General features: G+C 44.8%; 1 protein-coding gene across 4 annotated transcripts in view; it reads left to right on the forward strand.

Moving 5' to 3' along the window:
• The window catches only part of NHSL1 (NHS like 1), a 123,419-nt gene extending 98,141 nt beyond the window's left edge, over nucleotides 1–25,278 (forward strand). For 3 of the 4 annotated variants that reach the window (XM_053664853.1, XM_053664854.1, XM_037148807.2), the window contains 5 exons: nucleotides 3,985–4,177; nucleotides 8,693–8,824; nucleotides 14,716–17,910; nucleotides 18,418–18,544; nucleotides 22,608–25,278. In XM_053664853.1, coding sequence (XP_053520828.1) covers nucleotides 3,985–4,177; nucleotides 8,693–8,824; nucleotides 14,716–17,910; nucleotides 18,418–18,544; nucleotides 22,608–23,328 — 4,368 coding nt within the window. In that variant the 3' untranslated portion in view covers nucleotides 23,329–25,278. The remainder of the gene's footprint in view (nucleotides 1–3,984; nucleotides 4,178–8,692; nucleotides 8,825–14,715; nucleotides 17,911–18,417; nucleotides 18,545–22,607) is intronic. The other variant, XM_053664855.1, reaches the window with a different exon arrangement.
• Nucleotides 25,279–25,869: the final 591 nt, after the last annotated feature.

A 25,869-nucleotide genomic window follows, 5' to 3' on the forward strand; every position in this document is an offset into this window, starting at 1 on the left:
CTCTCTCTCTCTCTTTTTTATTTCTCAATTACGGTTGATGTATAAGTACAAGACTATATTAGTTTCAGGTGCAGGTTTTGTTCTTATTTAGAGATATAAATGAAGGTTTTTTAGATCATAAAACCCAATTTATTGCAAATATGTCAAGGTGTGATTTTACACTATTTAACAGAGAGACTTCGGAGTCAGGTCTGGATTCTAATTCCAGCTGCCCACTTGTGAAGTTTCCAAAAGTGAAGTTACTTTAATCTGTTTTCTTGTGTATGAAGTAAGGCTAATGCTATGAAAATTAAATGAGCTACCAGTTCCTTTAAAGCCTGTCACCCAGGGAAAGGCATGTAGAAATCACTACACGGTGACCCCTTTTTTAGCCAAAATTCTGAAATAGCTCTCTATATAATTGATTTTAAGCCTCCTGGAGCTCACATTCTCATGGGAGAAACAAACAAGATAAACAACTAAAATGTGCGTGATAGTAACATGTGTGATAGTAATACGTACTAAGGAGAAAATAGAAAGCAGAGATGGGGGATATAAAATCTTGGAAAGAAGTTAAAATTTTAGGTAGGGTGAAGACCTGAGACAGCAGGAAGGGGACTGTTGACTAAGCTAAGCACCTGAAGAATAAGAAGGTTCTACTTGTGTGGCTGTGTAATTGAATTTCAGGTGGTGAGAGAAGCAAGTGCAAAGGCCCTGAGGCAGTAGAGTGCATGGTAGGTATAAAGAACTTCATGGAGGGTGGTATGGCTGGAGTAGAATAAACAAGGGACAGAATAGTTGGAGATGAGGTCATTGTTAGCAGTGGGCCAGTTCGCAGATCATGTAGGGTTTTGTAGGTCACAGGAAAAATGTTGGAGGGTTTGAGAAGAGGAGTAACATGGTCTGACTTACATTTTTAAAGGACCTCTCTGGCTGCTCTTTTGAGAAATGCACTGTGGGAGGGGGAGGAGTAAGGGAGGTAGTCAGCAAGGACAGAAGCATGGAGACCAGCAAAGAGGCTGACGTAATGATCCAGAGCGTCGCAGTGTCCATCTTCATAGAGTACCCACGATGTGTTCTGCCACCAGGATGCAGGAGGCTTTTCCTGTGTTTGTGCTGTGTTCATAAATACCAGCACGGACTGGAAATCATACCATCCTGGTTTTTAAATTTCCTTTAGCAGATAGTGGCACTGTATAAATGCCACTTTACTTATAACTTTATCCATGCCCTGCCTGCCTGGGAAATTTTCTTGCAGATGAAGGGAACACTTTGTAAACTACGTGATCTTTGTCAGTTGTCATAGTGGAGCTGTCCCTGGTGATCACCCCATGGCAACGAGGCTAACTGAAGTACCGTTTCATGGTCGTACTTATGGATTCTGACATCTGAAAGGAAACTAGGTTACTAGGGCTGACGAGCACCTCGGAGACGCACGCAGACCACAGAACAGAGCTCCTCCGCCTCCCCCGGCAGACGCCATGCGCAAACGGGCGCCCTCTCTGCAGGATGTCACCATGCTGTTTACTCTCCTGCCAGCTGAAGCTGTACTTTTCTTTCGTTTAAATCTTTTTGGTTAGGATTTGCTTCTTAAGGCCTTTGAAATGATTGCCTGAAAAAATATTTCTTTGTGAATATAACAGGAAATTGGAGTGACCTTTTAATTTACTGGATTAAGATTCAACTTCAAACATGTGACCTTTACACAAATTGTCGTGAAATTCTCAAATGAAATTAGGTTTAATTTACATGTGTGTGTGTGTGTGTGCGCGCATCTGCACTGTAAAAGTAGAGAATTTGTACAATATTATAAATCAAACCTATCATGAGTGTCACAACCGCATAAGGGGCAGAAATAATCGATTTATGTCAGCCTGGCTTAGCTGCTGCAGCTGACTCAGAAATCCCTTTGCCTTTCAAGGATCTGCAGCAGTTATGACCAGTATCAGATCACATGTGAATGGATATGGTGTAATTTATTATCATAATTAAGATGTCAGTAACATATGCTCAAATTGAGTATGTCAGTTTAATTACAAACTTTTTATATGTTCCTTAGGTGAAAAAAGAAACTAGAGTATCATTTTACATGTTTTATATATTAAAAAGATAAACTCCAAAGGACTGAGCTGTCTAGTTACATAATTTATTATATTTTTACTCCTGCAATGCCTTTATTATTAATAACCTCTTTTCAATGAAAGAAAAATGGGTACTTGTCAATTCATGATTTTGTTTTTGTAAAGTCGCGTTTGTATGACCACCACCTTTATGTCTGTGGCACTTACCAGTTGTAGACCTTTCCACCTCCTTAGGTTCTAAGAGGGACCCCCAGTGGGATAAGGAAGGCAGGATACTCCCATTTTACAGCAAGGGACTTCAACACTTAGGAACTGCCTCAAGGTCACTTGATTATAAGGTATAAAGTTGAGTAGACTCTGGTCTTTGGATTCTTGTTCTAGGACCCCGTCCCTCACACTACATCATTTTCATCTTCTTTGTGTAGCCTTTTTCAGACCTGTGGAGTACTGGTACTTGCAGAATGAATAAATATATTGCAGAAAGACTAACTCAGGAGCAGTGAATAGCAGTAACAGTGTTACTCTGTGTTTGAGATTTCTAAATAATGCGTTTCTGCAGATTTGGGTTCCTACCGCTGTCCTCGTAGAAACTTGCTTTAAACTCAAAAAGGCATCAACACAAATGTAATGTTCAATGAAGAAAGTCACAATAGAGACCTGCAGTATGGTTCCCTCCAATACAGAAAGTTCCAGTACAGGCCGACGAAGCTATGATGTTAGAAGTCAGGGCAGCAGTTTCCCTCTCTGAGGGGTATGGGGGAGTGTTCAACTGACCTGGGTCCTGTTATACAGGTATTCCCCTGGGAAGGTCATTTGATATTTTATTCTTAAGCAAAACTCTTTTAAATGCCTAGTTTCATAGGTGGTAGTTCATTTAAATGCCTTCGATGTAATTAACAGTTCTTACATGTTTATTCTAGTTGTAAGCTGCCATTTCCCAACAAAAGTCAGCCCTTTTTGTTGTTGTTCCTGAGCACGGTGCATTTCTTTTGAGTTCCTGGGGCTTCCTTGTCATGAAATCGTAAGATGATTGCCAGAACGTGCCCCGGCCAGTGTAGCTCAGTTGATTGGAGCATCCCAGTCCCGGCACATGGCCTAGGTTGCAGGTTTGGTCCCCTCATTGGGTTGTATACAGGAGGCAACCTGTTCTTTCTCTCTCCCTTTCTCTCTCCAGTCTGTCCCTTTAAAATCAATAAGCATGTCCTCAAATGAGGGTTTTTAAAAATAGATGCTTTCTAAAACAACTCTCTTGCTTACATTTTTAAAGATCTTATGGGAGGAAAGGTATTAAAGAAGGTCCCCAGTTAGGATGTTAATCTGTATCAAAACAGACACTGCTAGAAATGTTTTCATGGAATTCTGATAAGGCTCAAAGCAGAGCTTTAGTCAGCTGCTTATAATTTAATAATTTCACACTGATTTTTCCCGTATAAATGGCTTGAGAAGAGCACACATAGTTGAACAACAATAGCTCTGTCATTTTTGAAATGTTCCTTGACGTCAGGACCTAAAGGAAATGGGATGGAAGCTAGAAATTATTTTGAGCCAAACTAAATTTTAATAAAAATGGAAACTGATGGTCACAGCCATGATGTTTCTCTGGGCTTCTGATGTTAAACTAAATCCACAAGCTTTCTGACCACAGTTAACAGGAAGGACTTAAGATTCTGTGGGTCAGCAAAACCTTTGCAGTCCTGGCTTAGCGACTCAGACTCTGCGAGTCATGGATATTACGGGTCATGCCCAGGATGAGGGGCAGTTTTTGTGCAAACCACTGCTTCTGTCCCTCATGTGATTAGCTTTTTGTTTTGTTTTGTGGGGGGAGCTTGCTTTAAATCAGTTTAAATTTTAAAACATTATATTTTTAAGTGTTTCTGTCGGTGGTTTACACACTATAGTTTTTTCTTCCTTATTTCCCCTGCAGTGTTCCATCTCTTCGTCGGAAGAAGAAAGACTTGTTGTCATCAGGAGACCTAAACCGCCAACCTCAAGCGACTTCCCTGACCTTAACACTCAAACGAACTGGGCCAAGTCGCTTCCCTTGCCGACGCCGGAGGAGAAGATGCGCCAGCATGCTCAAGCAGTGCAGGCTGACGTGGTCCCGATTAACGTGACCGGTACGCTTTGCTCTGCAGACAAGGGTCAGCATGTCCTCAGGGAGAGGGACCGTGGCTGGTGGCGCTGGTGGTGGTTTCATTTACACAGTGGAGGCGATGGCTGTGGTCTGGCGTCTGGTCTTGGTTTAATGAAGAGAATGCTAAACATACATGCGCGTGTACGTGTAAAATGGCTCTTGTTTTTAAATTAAAAGATTATGTCCCCAAAGGTTCATGTCAAAGAACTCAGTGGTCTGGCCAGCCATTCATTTAAATTGTGTCTTTTTACTTTTATTTTTAAGAGTTATTTATTTATTTTTAGAGAAAGGGGAAAGGAGGGAGAAAGAGAGGGAGAGGAACATCACCATTTGGTTGCTTCTCACACCCCCCACTGGGGAGCTGGCCTGCAACCAAGCACGTGAGCTGACTGGGAATTGAACCTGTGACCCTTTGCTTCACAGGTCAGCACCCAGTTGACTGAACCACACCAGCCAGGGCTAAAGTGTGGCTTTTTTATTCAATTTTGCTTTTTGAAAATATTTTGATTATATGGGGACATCTTTTAAATGTGATCTTGGTAAAGAAAAAAATTATGTTTATGTTCTAAAGGGCTGTTTTAAGTAAGAAATAACAATTTTGTGATATCTCTTAATGATAGATTTTCTAAAGGGCTATTTTAAGTAATATTTATATAAGTAAAAAAATAACAATTTTGTGGTATTTCTTAATGACAGATTTTATCTTCTTATTTTCTCAGGTGAAAAAAGAAAAAAAATACTTGAAATAAGAATATCAAGTGAATTAACAATAATAACTGTAAAATTTATTTTTAAGAAAACTCAATAGGATGGTAAAGTTATGTTTTGATCTCTATAATTTGAATTCTACAATATTCAAATAAAAGTTCATTTCTCCTTAATATAAAATTTTAGAATACGAACATTAGAAGCCAGGTATAAACTCCCAGTCTTGTCCGAATATCATACTCAAGTTGTAATCACCTGTGCTAATTACAGGTGACAAATGACGAGGTACACAAGGCTCAAAGGCAGAATTTCACAAACTTAGATGGGCTGTCAAAAAATACCAGAATGTTCCTGTTTTGTCACTGTGGTAGCCTGCAAATAGGACAGCTCTGTGCTTTGGGACAGGTACACAGTGCAGAGCAGATGTATTAGAAGTTACCAGCTTCAGCCACTGGACTGTGTGTGTGAAAGAGACAGATTATTGATCGTCCCCATTGGTAATCAGTCAGTACAAAGCCTGGCCTACGGGGCTGGAACCTAAGAGATCAGGTGACCAGTAAGGACGAGTGTTCATGGAAAAAAACAGACAACACAGATTAAATAAAATTTAAATAATAAAATAAAACAGCAAAGACAAGCTACTTGTCTTTAAAAAAAAGAGCACCCACAGCCCACTTGCTGTGCTTCGGAGGCTGCTGCTGGTGACTGCTGCTAGACACCGTTTTGCTGTGGCCTTGGTTAACTTGTAAGGGGCTAATGATATTTTGATACTTTTTGGAGAAGTTTTGAAAACCTTACAGAACATTTAAAAACTACATTTAGAACTCTATTTTGAGTTCCAGAGAAGTTTAATAAATAAGTGCATGGATTACTTTAAATTCCATGTGCATTTTTCCACATTTATTGTGCTTATGCCCTAAGAGAGGACAGTCACGCCATTTTAATCCATTTCCTTTGTGGATACCATCATTGATCTCTCAAATGTGATTCTTGTTCACCTAGATCTTGATTTTTTAAAAATTATTTTTATAAGTAGCTATGTTTCAAAACAAAGTATAATGTTTATTGCTAAATGAAATACATAGGTGCATATTTTCTATAAGAAAATGTATTACATTAATTGACGGCTCAAATGCAGCAGAAATGTAATTATATATGATTAAATGCCTCAGGAATAATACAAGAACATTGTGATATGAAACGTGACAATCCTTAATGTAATTAGGATTAAATGCATTATTATGAGATTAGTAAATTTAAAACAGAGTAACTAGAATTTTAGGAGTAATGAATTATTTGCAATGAAGTACATTGTCAAAAACATAGTGTCCTTTTTTGAGCTTCAGTTCTCTCCTGTTTGATGAGTAAGTGAACATGAATTACATAAAGTTTAAAAGGAGACCTTCAAAATGCCACTCAGGAAAGGTGAATGACAATAAAGAAATGAGCAATATGAGTTGTATCCAAGTGCAATTGATGTTTAATTGAGTGATTAATATTTTTAGAAATGTAGAAATTAAATATACTACCTAATTACATATTTATTGATCCATTTTCTGGACAGATGTGTTTACATATATTTCATAAAGGAAGTAGTTTATCTAATATTCTGGTATAAGAAAGCATTAAATTAAAAATTTTCACATTTAGTGGCTGAATTGACATAGGTTAGACAGCTTCCTGCTATTTAAATGACATTTCCTAAAACCTAGAAGACTTCTAAGATTAAAATGTAGCTCCTGCAGGGAATGGTTACATGCTCATTTATTGGGGTAAACATTGCCCCTCTAGTTTGATTTTCAGTGAGTTTCAGCTGAGAGAAAAGTGCCGACAAATATATTATTTCACATCCAAAGTGCAGCCCACCTGGCATAGAAATAGAACATTAGCACTGTGAGCTGCAAGTTTGAAAATCAATTTAATCTGTTCAGTCATAGTTCTATGGGGACTCAACATGTTCAAAATGTTAGAGAGAAAAAAATGTTTAAAATAAAACATGTATATGGTATGTTCCACAGTCTGCAATGTAGGATAACAAGTCTTCCCCCTGGAAGACAAGCATGGGTAAACATACTTAAACAATTTTTACAAACTGGCTTTGTGTTGATGTTTGAGCCAGCTACATTTATTTCTGAGTAGTAACCGTGACTGACTAATGCCATTTTTCAATGAAAGAGAAGGATTCAATTCCTTTCAATTCCACAGACACTTACTGAATAGCTGCTTTGTGTCAGGCATCAAGCTGGATGCCACAGGGGATACTAAGTCCAGGGGACACAGTCCTTTTAGGTCACAGTGCAAGTAGGGAAGTTTGGCCCCTTTAATGGTGATGTCCTTCCTTGTAGTTTGCTTCTTAATTTCCTTGGAGCTTGAAGGGTTTATCTTGTTTTGTTTAGGAAACAAAACTGGAGACTAAAAGCAGCTATCTATTAATGTTTCATTCACTCTTAGTGCCTTGATACAAGGAGACTTTTTCCTCCTGCTTCAGGGGACTCATGGACCACTGAAGTCGGGGCCTGCTGCCTACAAACACCGTGCACAGATGATACGATTGCACGTGGTGGCCCCTTCATTACAGGGAGGGTGCCATTAGGGGTTCAGGGTCTCACTCCATTATGTCTGTTTTCTTCCATTGGGAACAAGGTTGCAAGCATTTTCAAGTTGTGAGCATTTAAGTTTGTGAAATGTATTTTGATCATTCAGATCTTTTATCCTGTTTTGATTAGGTAAGGTTCTGTTTACAACTAATTGCTATTAAAATAGAAAGTATATTGTTCACAAAATACTCACTTCAAATGTGTGTCAATATTGCTAAAAAGAGTGATTTTTTCCCTTTCCTTACAACGTAAGAATGACAGAAGTATATAATTTGTGTGTATATATGTATTTTTAACTTCTCTTTGAGGAGATAACCATTTGACAAGGTCAGTGCTATAAAACTCTCTTTAATAAAACTGGCAAGCAATTTAAAGCAGATCAATCAAAAGCTGATATTTTATTTTTCAGCATTTTTTCATTGTATGCCAATCACACAAGCTGATACGCTAGAATGAAAAAAAGTCCTCTGGGTCTGCCCTTTGGGGCTTGATTGCAGCTTGACCTGAAGGGCCTGCATCCGGATCAACTTTTCCAAGTGGTTATGAAATAAAGAAGCAGTTGAGCTTTAACAGCAGCCATGCTCCCGGGTCTCATTGTGATGAAAGTACTTTATCATCATAAGGCTCTTTAATCTCACACCACAGCAATTTCCACTGTCTGTGCAAATCGTTGGCCTCCTTGATCGGAAGAAAAAGCTCTTCATCTAAAACTTCTTGGTCACTTGTTCCATCCTGTAGAACAAGACATTTCAGTGGCCTCTGGTGCTGACCAGATGACCAAGAGACATTTATCGCCTCCCCTCCCCCCCACACGCACACTGATGTCAAGAATGATTTTGGTGACCAGAGGACCTACTCGAAATGCTTCCAAATGACTCATTTTTAAAATAATGCAGAATCACTCTTCTGGTGTGTTATGAGCAAATTTGCATTTTCCACTCCAGCTCATTTGAAAATGAGATCCAGGTGCTTCCTTTGGAAGGACACACACACAGAAATTGGAAAAGAGCCTTATGACGATAATGCGCTTTCCTTCCCTTTTTGCCCTTAAGCATTCATTCATCATCATATGACTGGCTAACATCATTATTAATACCTTCTTATCATTTTACGACCAGCTTCTGGAAGAAAGTGCATGGTGTCAGCTTGCTTGAAAATAACATGGCTTTGCTTGTTCTACTGCTCTACATTAGGGGAGAATTTCGATCGCCAGGCCAGCCTGCGGCGGTCTCTCATTTACACAGACACTCTGGTAAGACGACCGAAGAAAGTCAGAAGGAGAAAGACTATTACAGGAGTCCCTGACAACATACAGAAGGAGTTAGGTACGGCTCATCAGAACTGTATTCTGTTTTGCCCCTCGTTGCCGTTCAGCATTCCTGTGCTAACCTCATCCGTGGTGCCTATGCAGTCGATACATTCTGATAGCCATTTGGTGCCCCCGAGGCCTACCTTCCTTTCTGAATGAGGCACTGGGCGTGAATCTTAATACTCCAAGCAGATGATGCATTAAATTTTGGTGAGAAGATAAGAGGAGAAGTTTCTGTGAAAACTACTAAGTGGGACGATAGAAATTCACAGTTAGGTCATTATCACTATGTACTTTGAACCGTGGGGAATTTCCACAATTAAATTGACTTTTCAGTTAGATTTTAAGTTTTCGTAAAACTGAAAACTTATTCTGGAGCTTCAGGTTATGGTTATGGACTTCATTAGTTATGTTGACAATATCGATGGCCTTTGCCATCAAAAAGTCTGGTATAATTAGTAAAATACAAGCCTGATAGAAAATAGTCTTTATGTTGGATAGTGCATTTATGTACTTCCAGTGCAACAACTTCAGAGCTTTTTGAATTAGTAGTTTTCAACCTGTGATAAAAACAGAAAACAAAAAAAGATTTTTTTTTTTTTTTTGGTTAGGAGAAAGGGTTGTTTGCTTCATTACTCACATACCCATTTGTTTCTGCTTATCTTTATATAAACTGTGAATAATCTCTTCATTCTCCTCTTCATGCCCTCACTCCCTCCCTCTGGGTTTTAATGGGTCCATCAGCAATGTCTGCAGAGGCAGCATAGCAAACCGGGTCAGGAGCCGGGCTCTGGGGCCAGGCAGCTTGGATTCACATCTTAGCTCTGCCACTAACTTTCTGGGTGACCGCCAGCTGGTTACTTCACCCAAGTCCACTTCCTCGTTTACAGGAGGGCTGTTTCGCATTTAATGAACTAATACAGGTGAAGCACTTGGTGTCTGGGACTACTGTGAACATAATGCTGCCATTATAATTATTGGAGGAAACTTAATACTCCCTTTCTTGAAATGTGTCTTTCTCTTCAGCTAACCCATGGACTTCTTTGACAGTATTTACTTTCACCTGATGTTTATACTTTCATTTACTGTTAAAGGTTATACTCTAGAAACTCAGAATCCTTATTTCTGAACTTATCTGTTAGTCTTTTAGTTAAAATGAGTTTATCCTAGCAATAGTGATAAGTCTATTACAGCACTTTGAGGTCACATTTCAGCTTCCAGGTGCTGCAGACACCGTTCCTATGTGTGTTTTTTCAACACCTCTGCTCACTCTTTTTTACCTTGCGTTTCCTCTCTAACTGCCATTCAGTTCTGCAGTGCATATGCTCTGCCTTCTCAACTGTATCGACGTGAGACCAGAGGAGCAATGCTCTGCTTCTGCTCTAGGTAGCTCCAGTGACCCAGATGGCATGCAGGTGCTCGTCTTATCCCCCAATAGAAGGGCTCATCACAAACACAGGCAAGATTCCACCCACAGGATTTGGGAAGCCTGTCCTTTGTTCATGCCCCCACCTGTTGCTTTTGTAGTGGGCCAGTCCTGGATCCCATTCTTTCAGACCCTTTCCCCCCCTCCTTTAGGCAACAGCTGACTAATTTGAGGAACTAATATGAACATGTATGTTCAATAGATGCTTAATGGGCTAGTCTCTTCTGGCACTCAGGTGACATTTGTATTTGAACTGATCTTTTAGGAGATGGCCTTAATCAAAAGGAGTGACTTTAAAGATAGGCCCTTTGTCAGACAGCAAGGTTGATGTTTCAAAGTAAGCTGCACTTTAAGTGGCTTTCTGACCAAAATAGGTAGGTTTGGGATGGCTTTATGCAAACAGTGTAAGAATTGTTTGGCCTGATAAAGATACACATAAGTATTCAACATGAATTATCTACATATGTGTATAATAGGAGTTCTAGAACCTCTGAATTCTGAACTTTTATCACTTACCACAGAGCCAGGCAGTAGAGAGCCAATCACTCAGCTGCCTCCTTGACTTTTCTGGAATGATCTGTCCAGCCTGGTAAATCATATCTCCTGTAATTTTAATGTTTTTTTAATGAGTGTTTGAGCCCCTAAGCTCATGTTTATTTCTCCTTGGCACGTGACATGGAACCACTACTAAGGCTTGAGGAAAGAAAAGAGCTTTTCCCATATCATCTGCATTGTGATCATTGCCAGATGTGAGGCAGTTGATGTCATTGTGTAGTGACAGGGCGTGGGTTGTAGCTGGAGGTCAGCTGAGACAGCGGCGTCAAAGCCCCAGCTCTGCTGGGGAAGAAAGGACAGTTCAATAGCCACTCTAGTTCTATGGATAGACTAGTTGGAAGGATTGTTGGAGAGAATAAGGGAAAATAACATTAAAATACTGAAACATTTAGGGGAAAAAAATTGATCATCATTTTCCTTCATTCATTTTAGGACTTCAGGTTGACTTTTCTCCCAGTATTTTGTGCTTGTAAGTTATGTAGTCTGGAAACTTTGTGCTACCTGAAAATCGAGGGCCAAAAATAAAAATGTGTCATATTATCTGCAAAAAGAAGTCTTCTCTAGATACAAAGCATAGGGTTTTATGGCTGAGTCAAATAAATTAGATTTTAAAGAGGAAATGATTAGCTAAAGGAAAAAACATTCTCTGGATGCGCCCTGCCCACTAACACTGTCCACATTGCTAGGGCTTTGGGCTTTGAAAAATCTAACCAGATGTGTTTCCAGAATTAGTGTTATATTATGCTTAATTATATGCAGCTTTTACTTCAAAACCCCTCAATCGTAGACTCTAGAGAGACTAGCTAACATACAACACTTTAAAATCAAGGTTAGGATATTTTCTGTTTACTTCCGAAGTATATTTGATGGCTGATAACTTGTTTCCCTCCATTGAAATGAGTCAGACAAGATTTTTGTTTTTAATCCTGTTATCTTTAGCATACATAGGAACCTATTTGAACACCCTGCTGCCCTAGTGTGCAGTTCCCTTTTTTAGACTCAGATGGGTTATTCCACTGGTGTAATTACATGTGGCTGCATCCGGAACTTTCCTCGGTGTGTGTGTGTCCCAAGCAGAAAAGCCTCATTTAAAGGAACCCCCTTCTGAATAATTTTGATAGTTTGTACAAAGACCTGAATTACTTTTTTAAATTTATTTTTTAATTATAATTGATATACAATAATATATTAGTTACAAGTATTGTTAAGACTTTTAGAAAATCCTATATAAACCTTAAATAAATTAACTTGTAGATTTCTATCTATTTTTTGTGCGTATTTTTAAAAAATCCTTACCTGAGGATATATTTATTAATTTGAGAGATAGAAAAAACATTGATTGAGTGCCTCCTGTAAGTGCTCTGACTGGGGATTGAACCCACAACCTACTGTATTTTTTGGACTATAAGATGCACCCTCCCCCCAATTTGGGAGGAATAATGGTTGTTAATGCTGCTGTTGAGTTCTGTATACATTTACATTGGTGAGATATTATGTTATTTATGTTATTAAATATTTTACCACATTTTTTACTTCAAAAATTTTTTTTCCTATTTTCCTCTTCTAAAACCTAGGTGTGTCTTATGGTCCAAAAATATAGTATGTATGTGCCCTGACCTGGGATCGAACCTGCAGCCTTTTAGTTTTGGGATGATGCTCCAACCGAGCCACTCGGCCAGGGCTCGATTTCTATCTTTGATTATGTGTTCTTTAAAAACTGAAAATCCCTTGTGAAAGAAATATATGTATAATTATTTCTTTACATTAGATTTTAAAGTCAGATAAATACCATCAAAATTTTTAGCAGCGTCTGGGTGGTTTATATTTGTTTATATAGTGCTCTTTTTATAGTCTGTTTTTGTTCTTCAATTCTAATCAATATAGTATCTGTAATATTGTGACACTTTTTGTACTGTGAAAACATTGGAGGATCTGTTTTGGGAATAGAATTTTGGTGGTCCCTGTGTTAAACATATGAGTTTCCCCATTTTTAAAGGTTTTTAGCCCTGGGTGGTGTGGCTCAGTGGACTGAGCGCCAGCTTGTGAACCAGAGGGCAGCTGTTTCAATTCACCGTCAGGGCACATGCCTGGGTTTCGGGCCAGGCCCCCAGTAGGGGGCGTGCAGGAGGCAACCACACATTGATGTTTCTCCCCCCTCTAAAAACAAATAAATAAATAAAATCTTTTTAAAAACCATAAAACATTACCAATTTTTTAAAAAGTCTTTAGAAAAAATACTGGTATTTTAATAAGAAATTTGTGCTGGTCTGTAGATGGTGGGAAAACGGCTATATTCCCATTTTCAGAAGCCCGGGATGGTTCCACATTCAAAATTGTTACCTGTAAGAACCAGGACATTGTTTACAGCCCTCAGAGACAGTTAGAAATCTACCATGGGCCCTGTGCAAGAAGTACCACAATTCTGAAAGAAAAAGATAAAACCCAGTGTTGAGTGGAATGATGCGTCTTGAATGTTTGGAATCAAAGTGGTACAAACTGACACAACCACAAAGTCAGCCTCCCGCCCTCTAAACTGCCAAACGGCAAGATGTGTACGTCTTGTGTTTTCCTTCCTCAGAGTGGATTTTTCTTCTATCTTGCTTTTGCCTACCACCCCTCTCTCTGAGGGAGAATTCGTGTGTATGTGTGTGTAGGGGCGGTGTCTTTAGTGAGTGGCTCCTTGGCTGAGGGGAAGGGGGAGGAAATAGGTTTTGTTGGAGAGGGATGCAAGCACAGTGAAGGAAAGGGCTCGCTGGGGGGCCCCCGCCCCAGGGTGACATCTCCTTGCGGTTTATACCCTAAACATTTTCGCTATTTGGATGAGCACGAGGCTTTAGATCCAGCCCGGAATTGCGTGGGGTGTGGAGGGAGTTCTCTAGAACCCGCCCCCCACCAGTGCCCCAGGGTCCTGGGCAGGTGCCCAGGGATGCTGGTGGGTCGCCCAGCCACGCTCGTGCTGTGGTTTCACTACTAGTTTTCAAGACTTAATTTGTCCTGATGATTGCTACGCATGAACTGTTTTTTTCCTCTGTACATTTCGAGGAGGTCCTTGCTGTCATGATTTTGTTTAAAGCTTCTGTTCTTTCTCAGGTGAGCTTGAAAGCTGCTGTCGACACTTAAGGTGTTTTCTTACCAACTGCCTTCACTGTTTGGCTTTCCTTGTGCTTCATTCTGTTTTAAACATAGTATTCTCGGTTCAGCTGTAAAGCTCTAAGAAGTGGATTACCCTAATTTGAGAAAACGTTCACTGGATCAGTCCCCGCTGCTTTTCTCTACCAGAACACGACAGATTGCTGTTGAAGTTTGAATGTCACTGACAGACAGATGACGATGGCTTGAGATGGATAATGAAATGTTTGAGACACAGATGGGCCTGTAAATCACTTTTCTTAGGATTTCCTTCTGACATAGAAATTAATGTAATGAGCACTGTGTCATACCAACACCCTTCATAAATGATATCTCTGTGGCCCTGTTATTGAACTACTTATATTCATCTGTCTTTGGGAAAGACCGTCCCTGCTTGACAGATTCTCTCTGCAGGCACCTGGTAGGTGACAGGCCACCTGGAAATCTTTACCAAAAGGAGGTTACATGAAAGTAAACCTTCCACAGAGCACTCGGCCTGATCTCAGAGGGAGTGCCTGAGAATTTCATACACAGCACTGAATCTATAGGAGGATTAGAAGACCAGTTAAGAGAAGTACATAAAATTCATAATAAGGGTTTTTACTTTAGGGGCCATAGGTAGCTATTTAAACTCTTACTTAGGTGCCTATAGGAGGAAAAAAACTAGTTCAAATAGAGAAGTGTTTTTTGTTTTGATTTGATTTTAAGCCCAGCAGAGCCAGGAGGAGGTAAGGGCACAGGTGATCGACTAAGGTACTGATTTCTAGGTAACAGGCCTCTTTCTGCTTTATCTCCAGCCTCGGGCACTGGCCAGGATGATGGTGGTGGTCACTCAGTGTACACTCCAGACCACTACTCGACACTAGGAAGACTCGACAGCCACCGGTCTGCCGGGCAGCGCTCCGAAACCAGGGACTGCAGCTGTCAGACCGAGGAAGTCAGAGTGGTGCCACCTTCGATGAGGAGAATCAGGGCCCAGAGGGGCCAAGGCATTGCTGCGCAGATGAGCCACCTCTCGGGCTCCTCGGGGAACATGTCCGTGCTGAGCGATCCTGCAGGCATCGTGTGCTCCCCCCGCCTCGGCAGCGACGCCGGCTTCCACAGCCTCCCGCGCTCCGGCGCCAGGGCCCCCCTGCAGTCCCTGGAGCCCCAGTTCGCAGACGGCCTGGACGGCATTTTCCCCTACCGGAGGGCTAACCTCCAAGCAGATGAAAACCTAGGATGGTCAGCAGGTGCCTCTAGGACTGGAACCCTTTTGAGGCCCAAGTCCCAGGAGCTGAGACACTTCGAGAGTGAAAGCAGGACAGGCCCAGCCTGTGTGGTGTCCCCTCATGGGACCTGCTCCACCAGCGTCATCCCCAATGCCACCCTCTCCTCCTCGTCGGAGGTGATCGTTATCCACACCGCTCAGAGTTCGGGGCAGCTGGACGGCAAAATGAGCGGCTCCCCGTCATACACGAAGATGAAATCCAGGGACCGCCTCCTCCCGAGGCACTCCGGTTCAGATGACTGGCGGTCTCCCAGTGGCCACTGGAATGAAGGTCACTCCGCCATTGTTTCACAGGCCCTGGGTCCCCATTCCCCCAGGAGAACCACACCGTTGTCCCTCTGTGATTCTGCAGTCTCTCTGAACACCCCAGCGAATCAGGAGAATGGGCCCCAAGCCATGGCCTATAACTGTAGGAAGAACCTGAGCTTCCCAGCACCGCCCCAGGATGTGGACGGCAAGAGCGAGTCCAGTTATTCAGGAGGCAGGGGGCGCGGCGCGGAGCCCTGGGAAGACAGCGCCTCGGGGAGTGGGCGGGCCTCCCCGCTGAAGCCTCACCTGGCCACTCCGGGTGACTGCACTCCTGTGAGTAACATGAGCAGCTGCAGTTTGGACCAGACGTCCAACAGAGACGACGCCAGGTCCCTGTACTCGGAGGACCACGATGGCTACTACACGTCTGTGCACAGTGGTGCCGCGCATGGGGCCGGGAGTCTGGGCGGCGGCAGCAATGGCTTCGGGAACCCCAGGCACAGCGTGGTCAATGTTTTTGAAGGAGGAACTCAGAAGAACCAAGGGGACCGGGCAAATTGCCATGACAGATCTCTTTCTCGAAACATCTCTTTGAAGAAAGCAAAGAAGCCTCCGCTGCCGCCCTCTCGGACGGACTCCCTGCGCAGGATCCCCAAGAAGAACGCCCAGACCAACGGGCAGGTGCTCAACGAGAGCCTGATTGCCTCACTCCAGCACTCGCTGCAGCTGAACCTCCCAGGCAAGGGTGGGCTGTCACCCTCCCAGAGCCCCTGCAGTGACCTGGAGGAGCCCTGGCTGCCCCGCTCCCGCAGCCAGAGCACAGTGAGTGCGGGCAGCAGCATGACTTCTGCCACCACGCCCAACGTCTACTCCCTGTGCGGGGTCACCCCGTCACCGAGTGACACAAGCAGTGTCAAGTCCGAGTACACGGACCCTTGGGGTTACTACATTGACTGCACGGGCCTGCAAGAAGACCCTGGGAACCCCAGCGGGGGCTGGTCCGCCTGCAGTGGGGCACCAGCTGGCAACGGGCCAGTCCGCCACGTCCAAGAGGGCTCCAGGGCCACCGTGCCCCCAGGGCCCGGAGGCTCAGTCAAACCAAAGATCATATCGCCGGAGAAGTCACATCGAGTCACTTCTCCATCCAGTGGGTATTCTAGCCAGTCAAATACACCCACAACTCTCACCCCTGTGCCTGTGTTTTTGAAATCAATGTCACCAGCCAATGGGAAGGGAAAGACCAAGCCCAAGGTACCAGAAAGGAAGTCCTCCCTGGTGTCTTCTGTATCCATCTCCTCGTCGTCCACATCCCTTTCTTCCAATACGTCCACGGAAGGAAGTGGAACCGTGAAGAAGCTGGACTCGGTGCCAGCCTCTCTCCCTGCCATTCCTCCTCTCCCATCTCTTCCGTCTCCTACCAACACGTCTCCTTCTCTCCCTCCTCCGCCACCTTTAGCAGATTCCCCCGAGGGCTCTCCTCTACCTCAGTCTCCCCTTTTCCCCCCTCCACCACCAGAAGTTCTTATTCCTTTCTGTCCTACTGACGCATGCTTTTCTCCTCCCCCCACAGCCTGTAGCCCCCCTCTGGGCCATGCCCCTGTGCTGTCCCCTCCACAGTCTTTACCCTCCTTGGTGCCCCCACCTGCCCCTCCCCTTGACCCTAGCCTGATGAAAGATGCTAGGCCTTCTTTCAAAAAGTCTAGCCAACCAGACTCCTCCCAGGAGGCCTTGAGACAGCCTGGGACCAAGCAGGGCAGCAGACCCCCCGGGCCCCTGATAACCACAGAAGCATTGCAGATGGTGCAGTTGAGGCCGGTGAAGAAGAACTTGGGAACCGAGGGAGCACTGTTTCATGAACAAGCGTCTCAGGAAAAACGAACTCCAGTGGTGCCCCAGTATCATTTAAAGCCATCTGCTCTCCTGAAATCCCGAAATAGCATAAATGAAATGGAGAGTGAAAGCCAGTCTGCCTCCGTAACAAGCTTGCTGCCGACTCCCGCCAAGACCATGAGTCAGGGTCACCAGGACAGAGCGGCAGAGCATGGCTGCAGCCCAGGCAGCCCTAGGGCGGCCAAAGCTGCCCCCGGGCCCTCCCCACAGCAGATGGCCCCTGGACCTTCACCCAGCAGGAAGCCGCCCCCCATTTCCAAGAAGCCCAAACTGTTCCTGGTGGTGCCACCTCCGCAGAGAGAATTCACAGCGGAGCCAGCAGAGAACGTGAGCAAAGCAGCGCCCAGCCCCACAAAGGGAGAGGCCAGAGAGAGTTGTGCAGCCGCGGCCGGTTCTGATGAGACCGAATCCGGCAGCTCGGTTCTTGAGGGAGGAGCTGCAGGAACCACGTCCCCAGGCAGAGTGGATGCCAATGTCCCCATGGTGCAGCCTGACGCCTCGCCAGCCCCCGAGCAGGAGGAGCCAGGCACTGAGCCCAGTGGGGACAGTGTGGAGAGCTGTCGGACTCTGCAGGACCCAGGGCGTGAGTCTGGCTTGCTCTCTTGTTCCCCTACAACCCCATCTATGCAGCTGAGGCAAACAGGGCAGGTGCGCGTTCACGGGAAAGCCAGCAGACTGTGGGTTTCCTGCGCTGCCTCCTAGGCTACCAACTTAGCATTTTGTGAAAATTTTTAAAATCTAGATCTAAGGGTAGAGCTTATAGGAGGGTAGAAAATAGAGGGGTGGGGGTGGGGTCTGCAGCAGGCTGGGTGTTGAGTAGCCATGAATAACCTCCCTTCTGGAGACCTGCAGACAAATGTTAGAACACAATTTAAGGGCATCCTTAGGAGTTCCAGACCTGAACAGAAAAGAATGAGCTTTGGCTATCATGCTCCCCCATCTGCATAAAATATCAAACTACAGACCCCACCACCTGTCCCTGTGGGTGTCACGTTGTCAGGATGACAGCAAGGACTTGGGAGCTGGGCTAAAGGCTGAAATTCAAGTCGCTTGTGAAATCGTGTGTTTGCTTGCTTGCAATTCTCCGTAGCTGGGGCTCCCGAGACCGACTCAGCCCTCTCCTCCTCAGAGGACGTCCTTAAGGAAGAAGGGAGTGATGAGGCGATGACCCCCAGCAGACCCCGGACCACGGAAGACCTCTTCGCCGCTATTCACAGGTATCTAGAACTCATGTTTTCATCTGCTGTATGTGTCCCCCTTTCCAAGTGGTTCCTCAATTTTTTTTTCTCTCTTGAGGTTTCTTTGGTACCCAGTTAGGGTTCATGAACTTGATTATCGATCTGTTTTAGAGGGTTCCTATATTCTTATTTCCTCTGATTCCCAATTTCTGTTTTACTTTGTTCCACTGATTTTTATGAGGATGTGGGGAGCAGAGGCTCCGTGCGATGCCTCCTGGTTGGCCCCGCTCTGGCTGGGGAGAGATGCCATGTGTCCATGCTGTAACAGGGGGTTTGAAGTCAGAGCAGCCCTGGTCCAGGGCGAGGATGCTGTGATCTGTGGCGGCAGACAAGCTCTACAGGAGAGGACTTTTCCGAAAGGTGTATTATCACTTTACAGAAAAACCAGGGTTCTATAGTGCAATTTCTTTGGCTACTTCAGTGTTTTCAATAAATCTTTTTGAAGCAGGAACGAAAGGAGTTAAATTGGCTTATTACTGTATGCTGCTAGTGCCATCTAGTGGCCGCAGAGGTTATTGGTGTACAGCAACAAAGAGTAAAAAAATTTCAGAGTAACTGCCAGTGAACTGATGCACTTTTTACTTGTGGTCACCTTGAGGGAATAGGATTTAACGCTAAAATTTCATTTATTGTCTCATTTTTTCTGATTGTGAATTTTTCTGGTATGCTCACAACAGTGACATTGTGAGAACTGATCAGACTGTGTGAAAGTGCTTTCTATACAAACCTTCGCTTCCTTCTGGACGTCTTTAGCACAGTATTGTCAGATAATTCTTACAGATGTCCTTATGCTTCCAAAGTCTTCTATTGCCCTGAATCAAAGTTCCCCTTCTCCCCTTCTGAGACAAAAAACCCTGTAAAATCATTTGATTGTGTAAATAACCTTGTGTCATGAATGTTTTCTGAATTTTTGGAATATAACAAAAACTGTTCATTACGTGACATGAAAAGCATGCTCTCTCCCCTCCTGGAATTCCTCACACAACCTACAAATGTGTCTTGGGAGGAAAAAACCAAGCTGGCAGGTTAAGGTGTTTGTGAAGAATGGTATTTCTTACCTCTTAGCTCTAGTATTGGTATAATATCCCAAAAGACGCAAAACACTGCCCCTTTAACATTGCCTGACTGTTTTACTTGATCTCATTAGGAATGAACAGGTAGCTATTTAATCAAATTACATCTCCAAACAGGGAAACAAAAAATGCTGTGTATCCTTTGAAACCAACTTCAGCGGCATCTCAACAGGTTTATACAGCTGCTTCTAAGTCTAAACATTGTAGACAGGCAAGCACTCAATAAATATTTTCCGAATTGAATGAAAGCAATTGGTACTTAACTGTTTGGAAATTCTTTCAAGTCTCGCCATCTTCCACGTGGCATGGCACGCACTGGACGGCCAAACACGCAGGCACGTACACGTGCGCGACAGTCGCCACAGAGGGTGTGCTGCCCAGTCGCCCTGCGTTCTGGACACTTGGTCTCAGCGAGAAACCCAACTGTTGGGGCCCAAATTACTATGTGCTTTTCCTAAAATGTGCCTGAGGTCGCTTCTATAGTTTATTTTAGCATCCCTCTTAAGGCACTGAGAAATTTGTGGTTTCTTCTACTAGAGAATTCTATCTGGAGCCTCGTTACAATGGCATCTACAGCAGATGCGGAAATGGGCCCGTCTGTCTGTGTGCGCCCTGTAGGAGCACGGGCTGAACGGGACCGGGCTGCAGAGAGAGCACGAGGACACGTGCGGGTGTTAATTTTAGCACTGATACCATTAGCAGACATAATAAAAACCCGCCTGAAGTTTAGGATTTCTAGGGCTTTGTTTTATATCCCCTTCTGTACCTAAGCTAATACTTTAAAATAAAGAATATCTAAATTGAAACAGAGCTTTCAAATTTTATAATGCAAATTAATTCACTTCAGAATCAAAGCCAGATGGAAAATGTAGAACACCAGTTGAGGTGTGAAGTTTTATATTTATTGAAGTAATTAGTTTTCAAGCCAGAGTTAACTGTTTAAGCCCTTTTTACGGCCGTCTCCTTTAAACACACACACGATGCATGTGTGTGGGTGTGCACATACATACAAACAGACATGCATGCAAAGAATTCAAATGTTTAGATTTAATTCTCACTTTAGGGGCAGCTGCTCTTGAGAAACAATAATTTTATAAATTTCCACCCCTCCTCCTCATTCTAAATCTACAATAAAAGGCCGTAGCTCTGATCAGGCAGAGCTGTGGCTTGCTATGTGACGTCAGCATGCCTTCTCATTGAGAACCCGGACAGAAACGATGTCACAAACGAGCTGCAGAAGTAAGATGAGCAGCCTGCATGAACTGTGAGGCCCTGTGCCGTGAGTGGGGAAATGCCCCCTTGGTCCTCGTTCTCGTGTTCAGCTGTGTGACTTCACTGTCCACGCAGGTTCCTTCTCTGGTCAGACCCACCCGACTGGAGTCTTTTCCAGCTCAGAAGTCGACAGTGTTATTATTTCTCTGGTTTCTGGCTGTCACTTGTTAGCTACTCTGCAGTGTCGCAGTTACTGACAGCTGGGCAGGACCATGGGACCAGACTGTCCTAGGCCAGGCTCTGTACTCCCAAAGGGGCTGCTGCTGCATCAGGTCTGGCTGCCCTTCAGCCTCTGAATTGGATCTGTCCTTTCTGTCTTTGGCTTTGGTGGCTTCTTTTTGGCCAGCAGCATGGAGAGGTCCCTGGGAACACCAAGCTCAGGATAGCCATCAACGGCCCACCCTTCCCTGCGCCTTGCTGTGCAGGCATGTAAAAAGTGCGCTGAAGCCTGGCCTGGTAGCAAGAAGAGGGAATTATATTTTCCTAAATGGCACTCAAAGGGTTACTCAGCACCTACTCTGTGTCTGACAGAGCAAGGACACCGCAGCAGTGGGGTGGAACCTGGGTCCACATGGCGCAGCTCCTGGGGCTCTTTATCACACTGAATCCTCAAACCTGGGAGGCTCATCTCCCCACCCCCATTTTACAAGCATGGAATGCAAGCCGTGGTAGAGATGCAGACTGCTCCAAGGGCGCTCAGCTCGAAGTTGGCAGTGCTCAGACTCGACACTTCTGCTGTGCATGCAGATAGCATCCTCCCAGTCTTTCCCTGCTGCGTGTTCTAGAATCGTACAGCAGAAAAAGAGAGATGCCACAGCTTTATGTTGTCAGATGCCCTGGGTTTGTAGAGCAAGGCCACCTGCACTTCGCCAAGGGGTTCCTCGAACATGGCGTGGCCGGTATGAGAAGACCAGCGAGGGGCCACTCGGCCCATCTGCTTCGTTGCCTCTGGTTCATGCTCAGCAGCAGCCACACAGAACAGGGAGGTTCTCAGAGTCTGGGACCGAGAAACACCCCCAGGAAGCATTTCGCTTCCGCGAAGGCCCCCCTCTTTCAGCCACGTCCCTCACGTTTACATGATCAGCTAGAAGGTCTCCCATGTCAGGAACGAGGCCTGGCGTGGGGGGCTCACCTTTGTCTTCCGCACTGTGGGACTGCGACTGCTGGGAGTTGACCCACGGCCCAGCAAGAGCCAAGGAAGACCGGATTTGTGTCACACTCTTGTGGAACTGTTCTAGAACCTGGGTGGGGCCCCTCTCAGCAGAAGGGCCTCTGGCTTGTCTATCAGGCCTGTCAGTGCCAGCACCAAAGGAAGGGGAGACGTAGAAGGGAAGGAGGGCCAGCCCTGTGCAGTCCACTCAGGATCCGCCCACTATCGCAGAGTTAATAAAAATGGCAGTTACTAAAAACTTAAGAGATGGTCCTACCCAGAAAAGTTAATATGATATCTGAGATTTGTTTCAAAATAATCCGGGCAGGGCAGAACTTAAAGAAAAGTGGCCGTGGGTAATAATTGCAGGTGGGCCCTGGGGACACGGGGCAACCCAATGACCTGCTTTTGCATGAATGTTCAGAGGTTCACACAGTAAAAATAATCCATGGGGACCTGAGTGGGTGGTAAGATAAGCAGGGTGACTGTGGCTGAAATCCAGTGGCCCACGGGAATTAACCTTTATCTTAATGTTACTAAATCTCAGATCCAAGAGGAAAGTCCTTGGCCGCAAAGATTCGGATGATGACCACGCCCGAAACCACTCTCCCTCCCCACCAGTGACGCCCACCAGTGCTGCCCCCAGCCTGGCCTCCCCAAAGCAAGTGGGATCAATCCAGAGAAGCGTCCGTAAGAGCAGCACCAGCAGCGACAACTTCAAAGCTCTGCTGCTGAAAAAGGGCAGTCGCTCTGACGCCAGTGCCCGCATGTCCGCCGCGGAGATGCTTAGGAACACAGACCCTAGATTCCAGAGGTCAAGGTCGGAGCCTTCTCCAGACACTCCTGACAGCCCTTCCAGTTGCTCCCCAAACAAGAACAGAAGGGCCCAGGAGGAATGGGCCAAGAACGAAGGCTTGATGCCTCGGAGTCTGTCCTTTTCGGGCCCCAGGTACGGCCGCAGTCGAACGCCGCCCTCTGCCGCCAGCAGCAGGTACAGCATGCGGAACCGCATCCAGAGCAGCCCCATGACCGTCATCTCGGAAGGCGAAGGGGAGGCCTCGGAGCCTGGGGACAGCAGGGCGCGCCACGCCCTCGGTGCTGCCAGGGGCTGTTCGCTGGGTGGGCTGGAGGGGGATGAAATGGACGAGGGCAGCCTGCTCTGCGGCGTGGAGCCGACCACCTTGCTGCGGGCACAGGCTTCCGGCCCTGCGGATGGAACGGCCAGTGTAGAAGGCAGGCATCCGTCGGGACCGCGGGAGGTCCCCTGAGGGAAGAGAGTTAGGGACACGCACAGTCTCCCAGGTGCTGGGGGGTGTGCACAACACATCGCTCTAGGAGGCGGGAGGGGGCCCTTCACCGCCTTCCCCAGGCTCCCGCTCCGTGTTCGTGCTATGGGCCCGGCCACTGCCGTGCCAATAATGGGTGAGGGTTACTTAGGACGCACTTGGCACTTGCCCTGTGGCTTAAGAGCAAGTAGGAGATTAACTTCTGAAAGTGCTTCCTGGGGAAGATTTTTTTTCCTAAATGCTGGGGGATGGGGGGCGGTGAACAGGTGTGTGTGTGTGCATTTTGAATACTTTTTGTGAAAAAATACACACAAATAACAGATATATGAGAGAAAAAAAAACAGTTAAGCTAGGTCGAGTAATGGAGGCTTCTGGACTAGGAGGTGGTGGCTTTAAACATCTGTTTATGGAAATGAGTATGTTCCAGAAGGAAGGAGACCATTACTTCTGAGAAGAGGAGGTAGATTTGCTGGTCTGAGTACACAGAACACGCGGGCACACGCGCCGGTGTGCTTTCGTGGCGAGCCGGGAAGGCTGGGAAAGGGCCGAGTGACTAACTGGTTCAGGTACTTTTTTCCGGGGAAAAAGGCTTTGTTTCTTTTTTGTAAAAATGACATGTGGATGTGGCGACGCTGTGACCTGGAACTTGCTGCTGTGCAGCCGCAGACATGTAGCTTTAGCCCGAATTTTGGAAACGTGGGTGTCCTCCTTGAGTGGAGGGGCCTCTGAGACCTGGGTTGCACGTGTGCGCGTTCCGAGGGGGCGGGAGAGGAGAAGGCGGAGGAGAAGGCGGAACACTGCTGCGATTTGTTTCCTGCTTAGTAAATGAAACTCTTTTTCAGAATTAAATTTGAAAACTTGCACTATAGAACTGTGGGTGGAGCGTTTCCTTTTATAACTTTTTCTTTTTTTTTATACCAGAGATTAAACTTCCATTTGGCAATTTCTTACCACTTGAAATGTCCACATTTGCTAACTTTTGGATATCCTTTTGGTTACACCAAAGAAAAAGGTATGGCTATTTTTCCTTGAACTGCCTGCAGGATCATGTCTTCATTCAGAAAGGGTTTATCAAATCTGTCGGATATTATCTGACTTTGACGAAAATGCAGAATAGCTCTTTAGTTTCATAAACTGGTAGAAATTGGCAGGGCTTGACTACAAATCAGCCCTGGGAAATGAGTTTTTAGATTAAAAAAGACTTTTTTGCATCATTTGGTTTGTGCGTTTTTATATTTTTTATAAATATAATTAAGTTAGGTAATTACCTTCTAATCTTCTTTGGTTAGAATGTTACCACTTTTTAGACATGGGGAAAAGTGTGTAAAGTATTTATTTTTATGTCCTATGCTGGCGACCCCTTCCCCGACTCCCTCCCAATTGCCATGTCCTTGATTTACTGGTGAATAAAACCCAAGTCGTCTTCATCGGGAGGACCTCAGGTGGCAGTTCCGAGGTTCTTGGGTTATGTACAAGGCAGCTGCCTGTCGCCATCTGTTCTGGTATGAAAATCTCACCTAGAAGTTGGACTGCACAGGCCGTATCACTATAAGGTTTGTACAGTAAAACTTCAGAGACCCATTTCAGGCACGTCTTGAGGACAAAAAACAAATCTAAAGAACTAAGGCTCCTTCTGTTCTCTGAAGAAGACAAAACCCTTCTTTTCACGCAACCAGGAATCCAGACCTGACATTTGGCCAAAAGCAAAGGGCCGTTTTTACTTTCTTGGAGCAATTGTCTACTACATTGGGAACAAGGATTTTTTCGTCTAAATTTTAGAAAAGTGGTGTTGGCTTTTCAATATGAAATCTTATAGCTACCTAGAAAATACTAGAATGTACATGGCTGTCAGAAAACTTTAACATAATGTACAAATTATATATGTTGAAGGTAAAATAAGGAACATCAAAACTAATGATAAAACTATTTTTTAAAAAAAAATTTTTAAAGAAAAAATATATTAGGTTTTTCAATTTGCTTTGAATAAAAACAATTGTAAAGTAAATGTTTGAGTGTTATTTCTTTTCGTTTGTACGTGCACTGTTGAATAATGAGATAGGTCTCCTGGCACAGGACCGTTCAGTGTGTTGCCAGGTGTAAAAAGCACAGCGGTGGAGGCCAGAAGGTCTGTGGGAGGTGGGCCCCCAGGGGAGCCAGCCCATTACAGGCGCTGAGGGTGGCACCGTCTAAGAGGACGTATGGGAAAACAACTCTAATGCCCTTACAGACTTCCAAATAAAATACAAATAAGTATTGACCAATAGTTTAAATGACGTCACTTGGAAAGGTGCAGGAACTTTTCCCAGGCATGGGTGGAGTACTGGGAAACCAGAGTGTAGACTCATTCCTGAACCACGTGGCATCTTTAGTTCTGTTGCTCTAGTCCCCTGGGTGGGGCCAGCCACTGTTAACATCATACAGTATTTAAAACCTAAGTGAGGGCAGATTTGTGACCCGTCCTTATACCCGGAGCCTAGCAGTGCTAGGCAGTCACTGACAGAAGCCCCAGGCCTGAGCGATTTA

Source organism: Artibeus jamaicensis, unplaced genomic scaffold (assembly GCF_021234435.1).
Source record: "Artibeus jamaicensis isolate MK-2021 breed Jamaican fruit bat unplaced genomic scaffold, CSHL_Jam_final contig_387, whole genome shotgun sequence".
In the NCBI taxonomy this organism is placed as follows: domain Eukaryota; kingdom Metazoa; phylum Chordata; class Mammalia; order Chiroptera; family Phyllostomidae; genus Artibeus; species Artibeus jamaicensis.